The sequence below is a fragment of the Oratosquilla oratoria genome, chromosome 21 (assembly GCF_046742065.1).
Source record: "Oratosquilla oratoria isolate Oo_2021 chromosome 21, ASM4674206v1, whole genome shotgun sequence".
NCBI lineage: Eukaryota > Metazoa > Arthropoda > Malacostraca > Stomatopoda > Squillidae > Oratosquilla > Oratosquilla oratoria.
The window spans coordinates 58611639-58629138 of NC_134797.1; the positions used below are offsets into that span (position 1 = coordinate 58611639).

The 17500-nt window shown below is 42.9% G+C and overlaps 1 protein-coding gene across 4 annotated transcripts in view; it reads right to left on the minus strand.

Moving 5' to 3' along the window:
- The window catches only part of Hasp (Hig-anchoring scaffold protein), a 773651-nt gene that overhangs the window by 401346 nt on the left and 354805 nt on the right, over window positions 1–17500 (minus strand). For all 4 annotated transcript variants that reach the window (XM_076205010.1, XM_076205012.1, XM_076205011.1 and 1 more), the window contains exon 2: window positions 16916–17073. In XM_076205010.1, the coding sequence (XP_076061125.1) occupies window positions 16916–17073 (158 nt within the window). The remainder of the gene's footprint in view (window positions 1–16915; window positions 17074–17500) is intronic.

Genomic DNA, 17500 nt, shown 5'->3' on the forward strand with positions numbered 1-17500 from the left:
GGGCTGAAATGATTTCAGTATGGCTGCACTGGGAGCCAGCACTCGAGTTCTCGTAGGCAAAGAGTCGTAACTGTGTGTTACAGCATTGCCCATAGATCGGGCAGATATGAGCTCTGACCTCTCATCTGGGAGGGCAATAGCTGTCGATCACGAGTCCGACACGTGATCTAAGACCATGGTTAATCGCGTAGGCTACACAAACACAAAAACGAGCGCGTGGGTGCTCTTACACAGAGAAAGAGAAAGAAATAGGGAGAGAGAGTGAGAGAGAGAGAGAGGAGGAGGAGGAGGGAGACAGTCAGAAAGAGAGAGAACGATGCAGAGAGAAAAGGAGATATTATATATTCAATTTTGTTTGAGAATGTTAATTTTAACTTCCCTATGTTATATCTAATTTAATTTAATTTTTTTTTACTGCGCTTCTCCTAATGTACGTCCTTGTGTGAGTGTGAAACGTGGGTGTTCGTGCATTTATGATAATAAGTTGGTTGATGATCAAAGGACTTCCACAATTGATTTAACATAATGATTCAGCTCCTGTGCCCGCCGTGGGTGACATTCGTCCTTGTGTCTGTATGCTTTCTGTCCAGGAGAGAGGCTCTCAGAGTCTCTGTACGCGTAGAGTCTGCAGAGGAACAGACAAGAGGCGTCCAGGATTAGACAGAAACAAAGACGAGTAATGATGTGGCCGAAAGAAAACGGAGAAGGTATCAGGTATCAGATTAGGTCTATTTGTGTGTTGCGGACTGGAGAGAGACTAATTACGGAAAGAGGACCATATGTAAGTTAGGTGAGAAGAGAACAGGGGTGGTAGGGTTGGGAGATGGGGAAAGGAAGATGGAAAGAACACAAAGAGAATATAAAAGTTGCCTGAAACTCAAATTGGATACGCCCCGGAGGCGGTGAAGTTCTAAGTAAACCGTGGACGTTCAATTTCCAGCTGCAGCAGTGTCACAAAAATTGTTTCCAGGAGAAGCAACAAAAACCAACAAGGGGCAACAGCAATGAAATGATAGCAACAAAAACAATAACAGCAACGAGGACTGCTGCTGCTACTTCTACTATTTCTACTACTATTACTGTTACTTCTATTACTACTACTGGTGCTGCTACTACTACTACTGCTACAGCTTCTACTACTACCACTACTATAACTGATATTACTACCACTTTTACTATCACTACGATTACTATACTAACAAAGACTATTAAAGAACAATAACTTCAACAATAAAAACGATAGTGATTGGACCTACAACGATAACGAAATACAAAAATATCAATAACTTTGATAAAGAGAACAACAACAACAAATAAAATAATAACGAGGATGACAAACGTGTCAAACTACTGTGATAGTTGATGGTAGAAATGGATGCAAACGTGAGGCCTTTCTGTCCAAAGTAAAGCTGAATGCAGAGGGATATGTAGATGACAAGATGAACAAGTGAACTCACAAACAAGTCCATGAATAAATAGATGATTGAACAAACGAGTAAATGAGTGAATGAACCGGTCAATCAGTTTATTACTCAATTATTATTCATTCATCAATTAATCAATCAGTCAACCAGTTATTCAGTCAATTATCACTTAACCAACCATTCAGCTTATAAAAAATCAATCCATTGATCAATTATTCAATCAATTATTCACTCGATCAACAAATAGGTCGATTAATCAATCGATTAAATGATCAACCAATCTACCAAGAGATCAAGTAATCAGTCGAAGAATCTGTCATGTATGTATGTATGTATGTATGTGTGTATGTATGCGTGTATATAAATATTTTTCTTTCGTATTATGAGTCAGTATGTATGTATATGTGCATGTATGTGTGCGTGTATATAAATATTTTTCTTTCGTACTCTGAAGATATCTTAATAGAGGAAACGTTTAGTATTCCTATTTTCTGATTTCCCTGTGGTTTCTGCAAAATTCTTTAGTCACGCCTTCATTGTGATTACTGTTGCAATATATATATATATAAATATATATATATATATATATATATATATATATATATATATATATAAGTACAAATAAATAACCAAACAAGAAAAAAGACAATAACATCCCAAAATATTGACTGCATGGGACTATATCAGTAGTTATCAGTTGGGTTTCCATGCATCTGTCGTTTAGATGAACCACTTGTTATTCATCTACTGCAGTTTCTCTTGTGGCTTCATACCTGTAGAATTGCAGTGAACTTGGTAGCATGACTATAAAAGAATGTAAACCTCCCTATTCACCACCACCTCACCATCACACTCCCACAATGTGGGAAGTGAAAAACCCCTGGTAAGGCAAAGCTCCGTCAATAGTAGTGGGCCGCTTTTTATTTCATCTATTATTTTTATTTATTTATTTATCATTTATTCATTTTAGGGACGTTTTTGGGTTGCCTCCCCGCCTATCCAGGGCTCTCGGGAACCAACGCGATATGGCGCGCATTGGGGTCCAGGAATCAAACTCACGACCACTTGCTCATGTGTTCGACAGGGTATCCACTGGACTACTGGGCGGCCCTACAACTTCGTTAGTGATACCAAAATGCAAAGCCTACCAAGTGACATGGAGACCAAAGTAAATAGTTAAGAAGAAAGACGATAGGAAAAAAAGAGCAAAAGAATTAATCAATTAAAGAGAGAGAGAGAGAGAGAGAGGAAGAAAAAATGGAATGACCTGGAATATGTAATGTGCTATAGAATAAACTATTGTGTAGTTGTTCTAATACACACACACACACACAAACACACACACACACACACACACACACACACACACACACACACACATATATATATATATATATATATATATATATATATATATATATATATTATATATATATATGCAGGTAATTTTTTTTTCTTCAAATATTTCTATAGTCATCATTGACAACATCCTCAACATCGCCACTACAGTCACCAGTGCCATTACTGTCGCGGTCGCCACCTGTGTCCGGATGTTGGTTTTCTCGCTTTCGCTATGCGTGGCGACCGCCTCCTCCTGTCTGCCGCTGTTGTGGCCTCGTGTCTGTCCCACCCACCGCGTGAGTGAGTGTATTGATGTTCGTGGACCCATAGCCGCCCGTCCGCCCACACGACCGCCCGCCAGAGTTCCGGCCACACCGCCCGGGGGCCATATTTCACAACGCCCGCGCACGCCCTTTCCTCCCTCCTCCTCCTCCTCCTCCTCTTCCTCATTCTTTCTTCCCCCAACCATATTCCTCCATCGGCTACACAGAGGCCACATTATTTTTTTTTTATTCCTATTTTCTTTCCAAATAACCTTTACCTCTTCTCACCTCCTCGCCATTCTTCTTTCTTGCCATCTTCTCCACGTCCCCTTTTGCTCACTTACCCTTCTCAGGTTCCTTGGTCCATTCTTCCCCCAAATTCACGGGTCCTAGGGAACTGCCGTGTCGGTTAGCAGGAGTGACGTAAGCTGAACCTCATATCAACCCCAGAGTTCAATTTTTTTTCCAGTCGTAGGTTCGAGTATATAGTTGCGATATAGAAACAAATAGAGCCATTTTATCTTATTATCTTTTTAACGCCATGAGAAATATGTGGTGTGGCGCATAGTTAATAAAGAAAGTGTTTTCCCAGTGAAAACATGTATCAAAAATGAAGCATTTATTGATTTTATATATATATATATATATATATATATATATATATGTATATATATATATATATATATATATATATATATATGTATATATATGTATGTGTATATACATATATGTATATGTATATATATATATGTATATGTATATACATATATGTATATATATATATGTATATGTATATATATATATATATATATTTCTACACATGTATATATATATATATATATATATATCTATATATATATATATAAATCGTGTCTGATTGCGCCTCGTGACGTACAAAGTGCTCGCAACGTGTCAAACATCTCGAGTCTGCTCACAAGCAAGCAAGCACGAGATAAATAGTGGGCAGAAAGACACCAGCTTGACGATAGAATTTATTCACCTGACCCAGATCTGACTTGCCCGGATTGTGAAAGGATATGTGGGTCAAGAATTGGGCTCCACAGTCGCCTCCGCTTGCACCAGCTGCATCACCACCCAACTTCAACCAAACCGTCTCACCTCACCGGAGCACTGGCGTTGTCGATCACTGACGAACTACCCTAAGCAACCAAGCATCTATGTCTACATATCTATCTATCCATTTGTCTATCAATCTGTTAATCATGATATTTCTCATCTGAAAATTTTTCTTCTCTTTTTTTTTTCTCCCTCCCTCCCCCTCCAAGTGCCCATCCTTTCCTCCCTCTCTGGTTCCTCCTCCGTGTATATTCTAATTACGCCAGTGAGTCCCCGGCTGGTCCCCCTCACAGACAAGTTCGTCCCTTCCCGTGTCCAGGCGCTCATTAATTACGCTCACTCATCCGCTGCCCATCCGTCAGCCTGTCGGTCTGTCACTGAAGTCCTCTTGTACGTATGTCTGCCTTTCTGTGTTCTCTAAAAGCAAAACCACCCCTTAAGCCAACCATATCTTCCACTTGATTTGTGATTGAGTGATGTCGACATGGTTGTTCAACGTGGAGTAGTAAGAGGAACGAACGCGAGAGGGCTTGGCAGAGGTTCGAGCTGGTTATTGAGAGAGAGAGAGAAGGAATTTTGGAGGGGTCCCAGTTGTTTATGAATAAGACTGCTCTTGTGACTGATTCTGTTGCAGTTGGTGTCTGTGATCAAAAAGGTGTGTGAGAGGAGAAAGTCGAAAGTGAACATTGACAAACGTAAGGTGATAATATGTCCGAGGGGTGATAATGGTGGTGGGTTGAAGGTAAGCTTGAAGGGTGAGAGGCTGGAGGACCTGGAGAGTTTTAATTACTTGAGGTCACATGTAACAGTGAACACAGGAGTGGAGACTATTTATAGTGCAAAGGAAGCAGTTGTCTAGGGAGAAGGAATAGTGTTATGATGAATAGGTGTAAGTGAATAAACAGAAAAAGAATATTGTATGAGAGGTGATTGTTCCCACGCCATTATATGGTGATGATGATATGGTTTAATGTCACAAACTCCCCCTATCGGGGGATTTAATGAACTATACCCTTGGTTCAGCTTCACCAGTGGCAGGGTTCGAACCGCCATCCCCTCGACCTTTGCCGCAAGTAACGACGCCCTAACTCTCTCGGCCAGTGAGATTCGACTATATGAAAACACAGATTCTGAGGAAACCAGAAGGGAAGAACCGAAAAGTGTTTGAGATGAAACGTTTGAGAGGTATGGTACTTGAAACGAGAGATAGCGTGAAAACTGTGGAGTTGAGACAGAGAGCTTGAGGTAAATGAGAGTGCTGAGATGGTTTGGGCACATAGAAAGAACGAATAAAGAAAGATGGCAGAAAGTGCGGAAAACAGAAGTGGATGGAGTGAAAGCGAGAGGAAGACCGAGAATGAGATGGACGGGCGGGGTAAATGAGATATCGAATGCTGTAGTGATTCATAGCACGGAATAGAGAATTTTCCCTTTATTCAAAGAAATATCTGAAAGAGATAACATCCGGCTGGAATCAATGGTAATATGACGTAAGGGAATATATAAATCATTCATACAAAAGACTATTTTTCAAGCCACTTTCGATCTGGAAATTCTAAACTAAGACGAAATGAAGCGTAGTGTCCACTAGAACTAAAAGATACGTCATGTCGATCTGCATATTCAGATAATGATCTTTTCCGAGGGACTTCTCTTTTGCTCTCAGTTTTCATTCTGCGCCACTAATTGGAAACAGCCCGGTAAATAGGCGTAAGATAGAATAAAGATTAGGATGTGAAGGAGATAAAGTAGGAGTAGGGAGGATTAAAAGAAGACGAGGCGGGGAACGACGATGAGCAGGAAGAAGCTGGGGGAGGGGAGAAGGTAGAGGAGGGAGACGAGGAGGTGAAGGAGGAGGAAGAGGAGAAATCGAAAGAAGGGGAAAAGGAGGAGGAGAAGGAAAAAGAAGAGGAGGAAGACAAAGAAGAGGAAAAGAAAAAGGAGGAGGAGAAGGAAAAGAATAGGAGGAATCGAAAGAGGAAATGAAAAAAGAGGAGAAGGAAAAAAGAACAGGGGGAATCGAAAGAAGAAGAAAAGTAAAAGGAGGAGAAGGAAAAAGAAGAGGAATCGAAAGAAAAGGAAAAGGAAAGGAGTAGGAGGAGAAGGAAAAAGAAGAGGAAATGATGCTAGAGGAGAAAGAAGAGGAAAAGAAAGACATAGGAGGAGAATGCGTATGAAGAATAAGTGGAACGTCGAATGCGTGCGGATAATAATGAATGACATGCGGTGAGTCGGACTTAGCGTGAGGAGGATTGGATTTTTCTGAAAAAAAGGACGAAAGCGAAATTTTGTTTCTCGCGGAGGCGATGGCGGTGTTTGGGGATCGACTTCGTAGAAAACTTGAAACCAACAGCTCCTACCGTCGTCTCGGTCGAAATCGAAAATGAAGAGAGTCTCTGACAAGAGAAGAACACGAAGAATTCTTCGATGCACAATTTTGGAAGGATGCTTTGGGCAACGTCTATATAATTAACGTAACTTATACAGGGAGAGTTCCTTTCATGACGTCACGGTAAAAAAGAGGAGAAGGCGAGGAAGGGGCAAGTTATCCAAGGGGCAAGACACATGTAATTTTAGTGAGAACCCCCCCCCCCCCCATTTTTTCCGTTAGGAAGCCCTCGAAGATGTACTATGGCTTCGAACTCGACTTCCCGTCTGGAAGAACAGGAGGAACAAAATAAAAAATTGAAGTGAAAAGTTTATGTTCTTTCCTGTTGCCTGCTAGCCATAGATTAATATAAGCTGTGTTTGAATACCAACACTTCGATTGTATCACCGATAATAACGGAAATTACTGGTGCCAACGCTGGATTTTTCGTAATGGCGCAGTTGTAGTGGTAACGTTGGAAATGCCTGAATGAAGTTATACGAGAGGTGATGATTGAGAATGGTTTGATAAAGTTATGTTAAGAGAGGCGGCAAAGATAGATACATTAATCACAATGAACCCACAAAGGAAGCTTAGAAGAAAGTATAACTTCTATATTTCAGCTAATAACTACAGCCCTTTTCAGGTACTTTCCTGAAGAGGGCTATAGCTATAGTATCCTTTTATCCCGACCGTGGGTTCTATGTGATTATTATTCACAAATGTGCCACTACATTTTGTCCAAGTGATAGAGACATTAATAGAGGCTTGGTCAAGGTCCTCAATATTTTCATCTAAACCTGACAACAAATTCGAGAATATTCTTACTCTAAACAGGACGTAGACGTAACCCAAATTTGCTGGAAACAACTGCATTTGTATCTCCCTAAAACGACTTCGTGGAGTGATTGCCTTTTTTTGTATCTTGCAATTTCCCTTTTGGGCTCAGTGAATGGCAACTTCGGGAGTAATGACCAGACCCCTTTTCCTCAAATACTTGACCCGTCTCTCCTAAATCAGTTCAACACAGTGACACCTGCTGTCGATTTGTGTCTTGGTCGAGACTAGACGAGGGAAAACCTAGACACCTTTCCCTCAAATACTTGACCTGTCTCCCCTTAACTAGTTCAACACAGTGACACCTGCTGTCGATTTGTGTCTTGGCCGAGACTAGACAAGGGGAAAACCTGTGTCCTAATTGGTCGACTTTCCTCCACTTCTTGGATCTTCCCTTCAACCTGACTAGAATCGTCCGTTCTTGGTCTTGACCACTTAGTTCCTTTGTCATTTCAGATCTTTTGAATTCCCTGCAGCCTCTTTCTCCCCTTCAACGTTTCCTTCTGTCCCTCTTCTTCCTTTTTCCTCCTCTAACCCCTCTCCTATTATTTCTCATAATTCTCCGCCTTCTGCTCCTACCTACGCGCATCTTTCTTCTCATAATCGCCATTATTATTATATCTCCCCCAACCCTCCAACCCCACCCCACACACGCACTTTTCATCCTTTCCCTTATTATCTATCTCTACTTCCTCACGGCCTAATTCCTCTTCCTCTTGATACTTGTTGATACCTTCTCGGTTATAATTACTGAAATTCCTCCTCCTACTCCTCCCCCTCCTCCAGAGACTCGTTCTTCTCCTCCTCCTTCTCCATAGACTCGTTCATATCCTCCTCCTCCTCCTCCTCCTCCTCCTCCATAGACTCGTTCTTATCCTCCTCCTCCTCCATAGACTCGTTCTTATCCTTCTACTCCTCCTCCTCCTCCTCCTCCTCCTCTTAATCCTCCTACTCTTTTTTTTTTCAATATCTTCATTCTCATACTCCCCTGGGCCGCCCCGATAGTCCAGTGTATACCATGTCGAACTCGTGAGCAGGTGGTCACGTGTTCGACTCTCGTGACCCGCTGCATGCTTTTTGCGTTGGTTTCCGATAGCTCTGCCCAGGCGGGGAGGCGACCCAAACATCGGCCAAAAAAATTGCAACTGACAGGGCTCGCCCTACAAGGGGTTTCTCACTTCCCACATCGTGAGAGTGGTGTGGTGATTTCTTTTTTTCTTCCCATCCTTATCCTAGTTCTCTCCTCTTCCTTATCCTCCTCCTCCTCAACTTTACCCTCCTTCGCACTCCTCCACTCTTCATTCTTCCTTTTCCCTTCACCTGCCACTCTTCTTCCTCCTCCTCCTCCTCCTCTTCCTCCTCTTCCTCCTCCTCCTACTTCTCTTCCTCTCCTTTTCCACCTTTTCCTCCCCCTCCTCCATTTTACACTCCACCTTCTCCCTCCTCCCGTTTCCCCTTTCTTCCTCTTCCTCCTCCTCCCCCTCCCCTATTCTCCTTTCTTTTCTTTTTTCCTTTCTTCCTCCTCCTCCACCATCTTACACTTCACCATCTCCCTCCTCCCGTTTCCCCTTTCTTCCTCTTCCTCCTCCTCCCCCTCCCTTATTCCCCTTTCTTTTCTTTGTTCCTTTCTTCCTCCTCCTCCTCATTTCTTTCCCCCTTTTTTCCTCCTCCTCCTCTTCCTCCTTCATCATTTTCCTCCTCCCTCCTCGCTTCTTCCTCCTTCTCTTGCTCCAGCTCCTCCTCCTCCTCCTTGACTTTCTCTTTGTCTTCCTTCCCCTCTTCCTCCTCCACATTATCTTCTACCTCTTCTTCCTCCTCCTCCTCCTCCTTCACATTTTCTTCTTTCAACTCCTATTCCTCCTATTATTACTCTTACTCATTCCTCCTCTTCTCCTCTTCCTCCTCCACATTATCTTCGACCTCTTCCTCCTGCTCCTCCTCCTCCTTTACATTTTCTTCTTCCAACTCCTATTCCTCCCATTATTACTCTTACTCATTCCTCCTCTCCTCCTCCTCCTCCTCCTCCTCCTCCTCTTTTGTCTCTTTCTGATTCTTATCATCCTCACCCATCTCCACATTGTTCTTCCACCTTTCCCCCCTTCATTCCGCTCCTCCCTTCTCCTTCTACATGAATTAATTTTCTTCTTGCTGCTGTTCCTCCTCCTCCTCCTCCTTCTCTCTCCTCTTTATCTTTCCTCTCTCCTTTGTTCATCCCTCCTCTTCTTTCTCCTCCTTTTCTCTTTTCTTTTCTTTCCTCTTCATCCTTCCTCTCTCCTTTTTCTACCCCTCCTCTTCCCTCTAAGTCTCCAGTTCTTCCTCCTCCTTTTCATCTTCCTCCTCCTCCTCCTCTCTTCTCCCTTCTTCATCTTTCCTCTGTCCTTTTTTTACCCCTCTTCTTTCTCCCCCTCCTCTCTTCTCTCTTGTTCATCATTCCACTCTCCTTTTTCTACCCTTTTCCCTTTCCTCTAATTCTCCAGTTCCTCCTCCACCTCCTCTTCTTCTCTTCTCTCTTTTTCATCCTTCCTCTTTCCTTTGTTTAGCCCTCCTCTTCTTTCTCCTCCTCTCTTCTATCCTCTTCATCATTCCTCTCTCCTTTGTTTTTCCCTCTCCTTCCCTCAAATTCTCCAGTTCCTCCTCTTCCTCCTCTCTTCTCTCTTCTTCATCCTTCCTCTCTCCTTTGTTTACCCCTCTTCTTCCCTCTAATTCTCCTCCTCCTCCTCCTCCTCTCCTCTTCATCCTTCCTCTCTCCTTTGTTTACTCCTTCTCTTCTTTCTCCTCCTCTCTTCTCTCCTCTTCATCCTTCTTCTCTCATTTGTTTACCCTTCCTCTTCCCTCTAATTCTCCAGTTCTTCCTCTTCCTCCTCCTCCTCTCTTCTCTCTTCTTCATCCTTCCTCTCCCTCTAATTCTCACCCCCCTCCTCTCTTCTCTCCTCTTCATCCTTCCCCATCCTTTGTTTACCCCTCCTCTTCCCTCTAATCCTCCAGTTCTTTCTCTTCCTCCTCTCTTCTCTCTTCTTCATCCTTCCTCTCTCCTTTCTTTACCCCTCCTCTTCCTCTTCTCTCCTCTTTATCTTTCCTCTCTCCTTTGTTTACCACTCCTCTTCCCTCTAATCCTCCTCTTCCTCCTCTTCCTCTTCCTCCTCCTCTTTCTTCGCCCAGCCTAGTATCTTAAAGAGCCTCGTCTTCTGTTGCCCAGACAGACTGACGTTTTTCTTCCTTAATCACCGCCAGGACATGTTGTGCCCCCCATCCCCACCCCCACCCTTGCGCGCATCTACCCCCCCCCCCCAAAAAAAAAAAAAACACTCCTTCCAATCTCCCCTAGGGGATTGCTTGGTCCCAAACTCCCTTCACCGGCCAAACGACCTGGCTGGGCGGACATGGTACCCTGGCTCCTTACTCCCTACTTCCTACTCCGTACTCCCTACTCCCTAATCCGGGCCTGGATCCTTTTCCAGTCATATCAATCCCCTTCCACTTCCTCCCTCCCCCTCCCTACCTCCCCCCTTCCTCCCTCCTTTCCCCCTCCCTCCCTCCCCCCTCCCTCCCTTCCTCCCCCCTTCCCCCTTCCCCTTCCTCCCCCTTCCCCTTCCTCCCCCTTCCCCTTCCTACCCCTAGCCTCCCTCCCTCCCCCCTCCCCCCATTCTCATCTCGTACCCCCGCCTCCCTTGATTCCCCCTTGACCAAACAGTGGGCCCCGTCCACCACCAGCACGCACGCACGCACGCACACACCTTTTTCTTTATCATTGTCTGGTACCTTCTCATAGTCTCTCGTTTTCTTATTCTTTTTCTTCTTCATCATCTTCTCCTTCTCCCTCTTCTTCTTCTTCCTCCTCTTCTTTTTTTCTTTTTCTTCCTCTTCCTCTTCTTTTTTTCTTTGTCTTCTCCTTATTCTCCCTCTTCTTCTTCTTCTTCTTCTTCTTCTTCTTCTTCTTCTTCTTCTTCTTCTTCTTCGTCTTCTTCTTCTCCTTCATCTCCGTCTTCTTTTTCTTCTTCGTCTTCTTCTTCTCTTCTTCTTATCTTCTTCTTCTCCTTCATCTCCTTTTTCTTCTTCGTCTTCTCCTTCTTCTTTTTCTTTTTTATCTTCTTCCTCTTCTTTCTCTTCTTCTTCTTCGTCTTCTCCTTCTTCCTCTTCTTCTTCATCTTCTTCCTCTTCTTCTTTTTCTTCTTCGTCTTCTTCCTTTTCTTTTTCTTCTTTGTCTTCTCCTTCTTCTCCCTCTTCTTCTTCTTCTTCTTCTTTTTCTTCTTCTTCTTCTTCTTCTTCTTCTTCTTCTTCTCCTCCTTCATCTCCTATTTCTTTTTCTTCTTCGTCTTCTTCTCTTTCTTCTTTTTCTTCTTCGACTTTTTCCTCTTCTTTTTCTTCTTCGTCTTCTACTTCTTCCTCTTCTCCTTCTTCCACTTCTTTCTCTTCTTCTACTTCTCCTTTCCTTTTTTCATTTTCATTCTTACAGGCGAGGGGAACATGTGTAGACTCCTCCTCCTCCTCCTCCTCCTCCTCCTCCTCCTCCTCCTCCTCTTCCCCCTCCTCCTCCCCCTCCTCCTCCCCTCCTCCACCCCCTCCTCCTTCTTCCTCCCCACCTCGTAACCCTTTGCCCTCTTATAGCGGGAAAGAATGACCCAATCATTCGTCTGCAGGTGTTGCCCATCAAATTGTACTCTCTCTCTCTCTCTCTCTCTCTCTCTCTCTCTCTGTCTCTCTCTCTCTCTCTCTCTCTCTCTCTCTCTCTCTCTCTCTCTCTCCCTCTCTCTCTCTCTCCCTCTCTCCCCCTTTCTCTCTCTCCCTCCCCCCCTCTCTCTCTCTCTCTCTCTCTCTCTCTCTCTCTCTCTCTCTCTCTCTCTCTCTCTCTCTCTCTCTCTCTCCCTCTCCCCCTCTCTCTCTCTCTCACTCATTCACTCTTTCTCCCTCTCTCTCTCTCTCCCTCTCTCTCTCTCTTTCTCTTTCTCTCTCTGTCTCTCTGTCTCTGTCTCCGTTTTATTCCATCTTTGGATAATTCCGGAAAGTGGGAGGTAAGTCGATTAAAACGAGAAATTGGGCTGGTTTGCGAGAGAAAAAAAGTGTAAGTAACAGAAGTTAAAGGTCAACCGATGATCAAGGGGAGAAGAGGACGGGAGAAGGAAGGGTGAGGGGGTGAGGGAGGGGAAAGGGGGAAGGGGAGGGGGGGCAAAAGCCCGGTCGAGGGGAAAAACACGCTCGAAGCTGTCTGGTGACGAATGCAAAATAAAGAAATCGCAAAAAAAAAGAAAACTTAAAAAAAACGAGAGGAAAAGAGAAAAATGATCATGTTGCAGATCCAAAAGTATTTTTTTATTTAATAAATGAAATCGAGTAACAAGCATATCCAATATAATCTATTCACTTTAACTTGTCAGGGATTTATCAGAGTATGAAAAATTATATCAACTCTTTTGATTAATACTCTTGGCAAACTGCAGCTACTAAAACGGGAAAATTTTGTGAAAAAAACAAAACAAAACAAAAACTATGATTTAACAGAATCTGAAGACTGCATACAAATTCTCAAATCCACTGAAATGAAGTAAAGAGTTTTGTAATATTGGAATGAAAAAAGTAGTATGTAGGCAGGTTTCTATGGGGCTATATGGGTCATTACAGGATTTCAAGGGACCTGCTGCCTTCGCTGATGAATTTGCTGTATTATGGCGTGGGAAGAAAAGGACAGCTTCCTCATCAGGTAGATTGACTCGTAGGTTCATTACTGGGACCAGTTTCGACCTCGTTCTGGGTCAGTGAAATAAGTGATGATGAGTCTTACAGGAGGAGGGGAAAGGAGACAAATGTTATGTCAGGGATGAGAAACGAGCAGATGAGAGAATTGTCTTTAAAGACGATTAGAGAAAGATGAAGGAACAAAGAGGGAACGAAGGAATGCAGGGATTAGGGGGAAGGACAGAAGAGAGGAGGTAAGGGAAGAAAAAAGAGTATGAGAGTCAAGATGTGAGAGTGAGTAAAATGAGAAAGAGTGTGAGAAAACTAGAGTAAAGTAAACTAAGGTTGGTAGTAAAGAAGGAAGAAGAGAGTGAGAATAAAGGGAATTGAGGAGTGGGAAAGCAGTTTTAGAGAGAGATATCAGGTAAAGCCTGTGCATAAGATCAGATGATTATGAAAAGAAGGAGGAGGAGGAGGGGGAGATGAAAAAGGAAGAAGAAATTGTAACAGGAGAGAGAATCGAATGAAAAGGAGAAAGATGTGAACCACGGAACATAGGATCAGAGTAAAATATATCTATATAACGAGAGCCTTTTTCCCCCTTATAAGGGAGGTAGCCAAGTCATAGGGACGTACCTACTCCCACCCATTCCACTCCCATCCACCACCCTTTCCCCCTTCTCATTTTAGCTCCTCGTGGATGACAGGTCATCTCTGCACGACAATGAATAGGGATAGGTAGAAAACATATAACGAAGTTGTAAATAGATTGAATAATATGATATATGAGAAAGAAAAGAAAAGGAGGAAACTATAACAGGGGAGATGACAGACACGGAGGAGGAGGAGGAGGAGGAGAAGGAGGAGGATGGTGGGAGGCGGGGGGGGGATGGAGGAAGAAGCAGGTGAGAAGGAACAAGTGCATCGGAGCAAGAGGCGTATTCGGAGCGAGGAAGGAGAGGAGCCGATTAAAACTGAGACACGCTTTTGGAACAAAAGCCTCCAATTTTATTTGTACACAAGTTGTGTCCGAGCGGAGGTGGCGATTGGAACACAATGGACCCCCGGGCGAAAGTAAGAAAGCGAATGAATGTTATCTTTGGCTTGAATGACGTCGAGGGACATTATCTCCGGATGTGACGTCACAATGGGGTACTATTTACGAATTTACTTTCATAGGCAGCCTATGTTATCTCCCAGCGGATTATACCTTCATCTGGTACTCCAGTTGCCTTGAAGGACGAAGAGAAGGTGAGGTGACAGGAGACTGTTTAATCCATAAAGAGGCCAGATAAGTCTGACATCACAAAAAAAAAAATCTGTTTTTGCTTGGGAGGTAACCTAGAAACTTGGAAATGTGTTAGAAGCGACTCCTTGCTCTGAAAGCATGCTCCGATTGATAAACTATTGAATTTTATTTTTAGTCCAATCTTCATGTACTGTAAAAAAAAACGACATTTGATATCATTACTTTATTTGATTTTTTTTTTAAGTTTATATGTAGTTTATCCCCCTCTTTTTTATCCAGAAAACTGGCATTACCTTCAGTTTTTGACCACGATCTACCATACCATACACCAACCCTGTAACCTTATACGATGATAAAAAGAAAAAATCATAATGCAATTCTGTCAGTTGATAGATTCCAGGACTGAATTTGTGAGTTCTGCCACGTGTGGTATCCATCGTCTCCATTTACCTTCGAACAGTCGCCCTTATTCCTGGATTCCAGGTTCTCCAGCCGTCGGGGACAGACCAATTTATTTTTCACGACGTGTCCGTACTGTCCATATCGTAACATAAAGGCGGTCCATGACAGGGTTAATTGGAAAATTTTCCACGAAAGCCTTAAATCTAGGAAGAAGAAGAAAAAGGGAAGGAACAAAAAGAGGAAGAAGAGGAGGAGGAGGAGGAAGAAAAGGAGAAGGAACAAGAAGAAGAAGAAGAAAAGGAGAAGGAAGAAGAGGAAAAACAAGAAGAGAAAGAAGAAGAAAAGGAGAAGGAAGAAGAAGAGGAAAAACAAGAAGAGAAAGAAGAAGAGGAGGGGGAGGAAGAAGAGGAAGGAAAGGGGAAGGAACAAGAAAAAGAAGATAAAGAGAAGGAACAAGAAGAGGAAGAAGAAGAGGAGGAGGAGGAAGAGGAGGAGGAAGAGGAAGAAAAAGAGAAGGAACAAGAAGAGGAAGAAGAGGAGGAGGAGTAAGAAGAAGAGTATGAATAAGAGGAAGAAAAGAGGAGCAAGAAGAGGAAGAACAAGGAGAGAAAGAAAAAGAGGAAGAGAAGGAAGAAGAGGAAGAAAAGGAGAAGGAACAAGAAGAAGAAAAGGAGAAGGAACAAAATGAGGAAGAAGAGGAGGAAAGGAGAGAAGAAGAGGAAGAAGAAGAAGAACTATGATTCCTGGGTAGTCGTACAATAAAGATGTGGGGTTACCAACATTTGGATTTTCTATTCTTTTTTTCGTCGTTCTGAATGACCTTCGTTATTAGTGTTGTAGTTTGTGGCCTTGCTGCGGGTGTTCTTCCTATAACTGTCAGTGTTGTTACTGTGGGGCATTACTGATGATTTTTTTTATTTTCTATTTCATGTTGTAGTTTTCAATATAGCTATAACTCCTGTTCGTCCTGTTATTAAAGAAAATACTCTTACCGTCCCATCATATCAGCAATTATTGTTGAACCTGTAATTGTTCCTGCGATCATTTGTTTTGCTCGACTTGCATTTGTTTTCCTTTAATTTTGTTGGTGCATTTTGAATCATCTTATCTCTCTCCCTCCCTCTCCTTCTTTCTCTCCCCACTCTCTCTCTCTCTCTCTCTCTCTCTCTCTCTCTCTCTCTCTCTCTCTCTCTTTCTGTGTGTGTGTGTGTGTGTGTGTGATTCACCATGATTTTTGATCACGTGTTGAACTCGTGATCGACAGCTATTTCCCTCCCGGAAGAGAACTCAGAGCTCATATATGACCTTACACGCGCACACACACCCAACTCCCCGTGTGTGTGTGTGTCTATCTACCTATTCACATTTTTATGAACTTAGTAAATGTGCACATAATTGTGTTAGGAGTCCACAAAATGTTACAAAGACAGAGGCATCTTGTCCCTTTATCACGCAAATATCCCTTTACAAAGTCAACTACCATGTTCATCATTTCCATGTTGTCACTCTCATATTCTAAAACGCTTACGTAAGTCATTTTCCACCTGCTTAAAAAATGTATTCTTCTGAAACTGCTTAATGACATTCCTTCGTCTGGTATTTGTGTCGTATTCCTGTCTTCTCTTCTGCCCCCTTTTCTTTGCAGGCCTTTATAATTCATGTATCTAGCAACGATCTTTCTTTCTCACGTGTAGATGTGAAGAAAAATAATCTTCTCTTGGGTAATAAGAGAAATTTTACTGGACCCCTTATGGTAAGTCGAGGTATTAAAAGCAATCCTGAGAGTGACATTAATTGAAGGTGGAAAACTGACTGACAGCCAAACCTTGAAGAATTCGCCAAGACAGATTTATTTATTTATTTATTTATTTATTTATTTTTTTTTTTTTTGCCTGAGGGTGAAGAATGGCGAATGTGCAGAGTAATAAAACAAGTCCTCATATATATGAATGATGTGAGAAATTGCACGAAGAGCAAGAAATCGACGAAAACCAACTAAAGGACTCATTAGGTAAACTTACGAGGTTTTGAAGCACTTTAGGACAAGAAATATGAGTATAGTACCAATTGGAGGCAAGCAAATGGATAAGCAATGTTATTTCATATCGACATAAATACTTGTGATATAATGAATGTAGAGCACCGTCGAGTACTCCCAGAGGCAATTTAGTCTCTCGTGAGGGAAGCTGCTTGTTAGGAAGACGAAACAAGACCTCACGGGACGAAACCCCGGGAACCCCGGCGGCACAAGTCGACGCCAGAATAGGAGGACAGCCGGACCTACCGTTCTCTTGATGGCATCCTCATCTCTCGGGCAGTGGTCCGAGGGAGCGTTCCGAGGGTTTTTGTAGATCCTCTTCCCCTCGACGCTCTCATCGTCGATCTGCTCCTCGTAGCCGTCGTATGAATATCGCGGTCTCCGGCCTCTGCCAGCCTCGATGCCTGCAAGGGAAGACAACGAAGAGTGGATGAGGTCGTGGTAGATTAAAACGATGTGAAGAAGGGTAACAGGGCATAGCATGTAAAATGTCAGGGGTAGGAGAGTAGGGCGTTTTAACAGGGTGAAGACAGAAAGGTGAGGGAATAGATACATAATGATAAAAGTGTGTGGCCTAAAAGACAGACAGACAGAGAGAGATAGAGAGAGAAAGAGAGAGGGAGAGAGAGAGACGCACACACACAAAGAGTGAGAGAAAGAGAGAGAGAGAGACGCACACACACAAAGAGAGAGAGAGAGAGAGAGGTAAAGGTAGAGTGATAAGTGTAATCAAATGGAGGAGGAAACAAAAATATTTGTCGAACATTATAGTATGACAAGGACTGGAAAAATCTAGACTTAGAAATGCATTTTCAAACATTTGAAACAAAA